The sequence below is a fragment of the Lactuca sativa genome, chromosome 5 (assembly GCF_002870075.4).
Source record: "Lactuca sativa cultivar Salinas chromosome 5, Lsat_Salinas_v11, whole genome shotgun sequence".
NCBI classification, from domain to species: domain Eukaryota; kingdom Viridiplantae; phylum Streptophyta; class Magnoliopsida; order Asterales; family Asteraceae; genus Lactuca; species Lactuca sativa.
Window position 1 is genome coordinate 341,553,550 of NC_056627.2, and position 3,256 is coordinate 341,556,805.

The 3,256-nt window shown below is 40.1% G+C and overlaps 1 protein-coding gene across 1 annotated transcript; it reads left to right on the forward strand.

The window, feature by feature from the left end:
• Positions 1-948: 948 nt before the first annotated feature.
• LOC111907283 (E3 ubiquitin-protein ligase RDUF2) lies at positions 949-2,758 on the forward strand. Its single transcript, XM_023903069.3, has one exon. It carries the CDS (start codon positions 1,198-1,200, stop codon positions 2,353-2,355), a length of 1,158 nt encoding a protein of 385 aa, XP_023758837.1. The 5' UTR covers positions 949-1,197; the 3' UTR covers positions 2,356-2,758.
• Positions 2,759-3,256: the final 498 nt, after the last annotated feature.

Genomic DNA, 3,256 nt, shown 5'->3' on the forward strand with positions numbered 1-3,256 from the left:
GAGGAGTTTACGGCCGTAAACTAAGGCCGTAAACTTCTGGAAACCTTGATTTCAACTGAAATAAATTTCTCTAAACTGCAGTGGGTGTCGATTTAGTTGAAAACGCAGCTGTTGAACGCCTTTGACACTGGTCTCGCTCTGATACCAATTGTAAAGTCCCGAAAATAGATCTACCAACGATCAAAGACAATCACAGATGCAAACACAAATTAATAAACCAATAATGAGCAAAATACCAAGCTTGCATACGCTTTAATACTGTAAAACGTCTGATACAACTTGGAAGTATACGAGAGCATCAACAACTCATAAAGACTGACATAACTCGCTATTTAAAGACCTGACTAGGAACCGTAAGGTGTTTACGGCCGTAAACCCATTTTGGCCATAAACACCGTAAACTCAAAACAAAACACGAACAATTACATTTTTACTGCTATCTACGACTATGCCTAGACCAAACCATTTTACAGAGTCTTTCACCTTTCTTCCAATAAGTTCATGATGTTGTTGGATATTTTTGATTCTTGATTTCACATTTGAGTGAACGCGTCCACATGAAACATCCACTTATCAATTTTTTCATTCATATCTCCTAATAGTTGAAATATTTTCATAGAGTTGTCACATATTATGTTGGTCTTGCAAAATTTTAGATCTTTTACTTTTTATGAAAAACTATGGAAGAAAGTCAAAAACGTAGATGTACATGAAATTTTTCTACATTTTAGAATTTAATAGCTTAAGGCCTAATTTAGTCAATGGAACAGGACCTATAGTCTATAGAATATCTAGGAAAAAGCCGATGATTAAATAAATAGGGAACCAAAAGTTTATGGGGTTACGATATGATTAACCTAAATGTTATTTTGTTTTTTCTAAAAATTGACATTGATTTAAATAAAATGTTATCGCACAAAAATAAATAAATACATACGCGGTATGAAATTAACATAGGAATTGCGCCCGGAACTTGGACCAATAAACCGCATCATCACGCCTGTCTGTATTCCAAAAGCAGAGCCTTTTTGAACCAATTCACATTTCATCCCCTCCCAGAATCTCATCCTCTTAACATTTCTGATTTGTTTTCTTCTTGATTCACCGGATCTGACAAATTCAATCGTTACCTACTAGTCAACTAGCTGGTTGTAGGTCATTATCCATTTTTTTTTTTGCCTTGCCTTCGTGAAGAATATGTCGAGGACGACGGCGGCGTCTTATTGGTGTTACCGATGCACGCGCTTCGTCAGAGTATCGGCGGAAGACACCCTTTTATGTCCACACTGTGAGGGAGGATTCGTGGAAGCCGTGGAAGCCAGCGAGCCTCCACCGCTGGGTACACGCCGGCGGTTTCCTGCCACGGCGATGTACATGCTTGGAAACAACGATCGATCAGATCTACGCTCACGGCGTGGTGCTCGGCGTAACAACGGAGATAGGTCTCCTTTCAATCCGGTCATCGTTCTTCGTGGTCCTGCGGAAGGTAACGGCGCTGTGGAGGATTCGGGGGTTGGAGAGAGAGGTTTTGAGTTGTACTACGACGACGGAGCAGGTTCGGGTCTACAACCGTTGCCGCCGACGATGTCGGAGTTTCTGATGGGGTCAGGGTTTGCCCGATTGCTCGATCAGTTGTCTCAGATCGAGATGAACGGGTTAGGTCGGGCAGGACATCCTCCGGCTTCAAAAGCAGCTATTGAATCGATGCCGACGATCGAGATCTCAGAGGCACACGTTAGCACGGAATCACACTGTGCTGTTTGCAAAGAAGCGTTCGTGATCAGCGCTGAAGCTCGTGAGATGCCATGTAAACACATCTATCACTCCGATTGTATCCTCCCATGGCTTACTCTCCGAAACTCGTGCCCGGTTTGCCGGCACGAACTCCCAACGGATTCAACAGATTCAAATTCCAGCAATCTAGAACGCTCTGAACCAACCGAGGAAGAATCATCAGCAGTTGGATTAACGATATGGAGATTACCTGGTGGCGGATTTGCAGTTGGGAGGTTCTCTGGCGGTAGAAGAGCCGGCGTCGGCGGCGGTGAGAGGGAGCTTCCTGTTGTATACACGGAAATGGACGGTGGATTTAACAATAATTCTGGTACTCCAAGGAGGATTATGTGGGAATCAAGAAGGAACAGTGCAGGTGGAGAAAGTGGGATAGGAAGAGCTTTCCGCAACATGTTCTCGTTTTTCGGGAGGCTACGGCCATCTTCAAATTCAACCACCAATTCCGGTGGTGCATCAATGGCTAGAAGCCGGAGTTTGTCCAGTTCTGTTTTCGGTAGAATGACCAGGAGAAGAAGTAGAACTTGGATTTTAGACGAACAGAATGGTATGTCCAGATGGTAAATTCCAGGTTTAGAATCAGTGTTCAGTATCATAGCTTATTTTAGATGGATCTTGTTCCAAAACAATGGAGTTTGAGTACCATGGGAATCCATAATGGAGTCAAAGTTCATTTAAATTGGATCTTCTGTTTAAAGCATTCAAATTCGAGGTAAAAAACATGTAAATAAATTGGGTTCCAGATTGAAATCTTTCATTCTTGATGGATTCAAGCTGGAGAAAAATAGCCAATCGAGTCCAAGAACTTGATGAATCAAATGCAAAGAGAGGTTAGTCTTTTGCTACAAAATCTAAATTAAGGGCGTTTTGTTTCAAAACAAAAAAACAAACACGCCTCTAGATTTTCTTTCGTTCTATGTAGATTTTGTAATTCGTTTAATTTAAGTTCATTTCTGTTCTACATTAACACATCATCATCATCATCATCATCATCTCAATTTCATTCTTTTTCTTGCATTTTTCTGACAATTTAATGCTCTGATAATTGAATTGAAACGGAGTACACTACAAGTCCAAGCTCTCATTCAATACAGATGTCATAAAATGTACTTGTTGCAGGTGAAAGATTGTGACACTACCTAAAGTTGCTGAATTTTGCGACCCATTTTCTGTTCCCAAGTAAATCGAATTAAACACATAAACTATTTCCACTTCATTTACGTATAATAAAAACAAAAGAAAAAAGGTATAACTGATTATCGTTTATCAAGAAACAGCAAAGAAATTAGCTTTTCTGTGACTTTTATTTGTTTTTTTCCAATTATTTACACATTCTGTTATTTATTTTCTTCACTGAAATCACATCAATTGAACAGATGTGATGTTTTTGTCTGATTCGTTTAGGTATACAGATACTTTTATCTTAAAACTGTTGGGTCGCATTTCCCACTGACTAGACAAATAC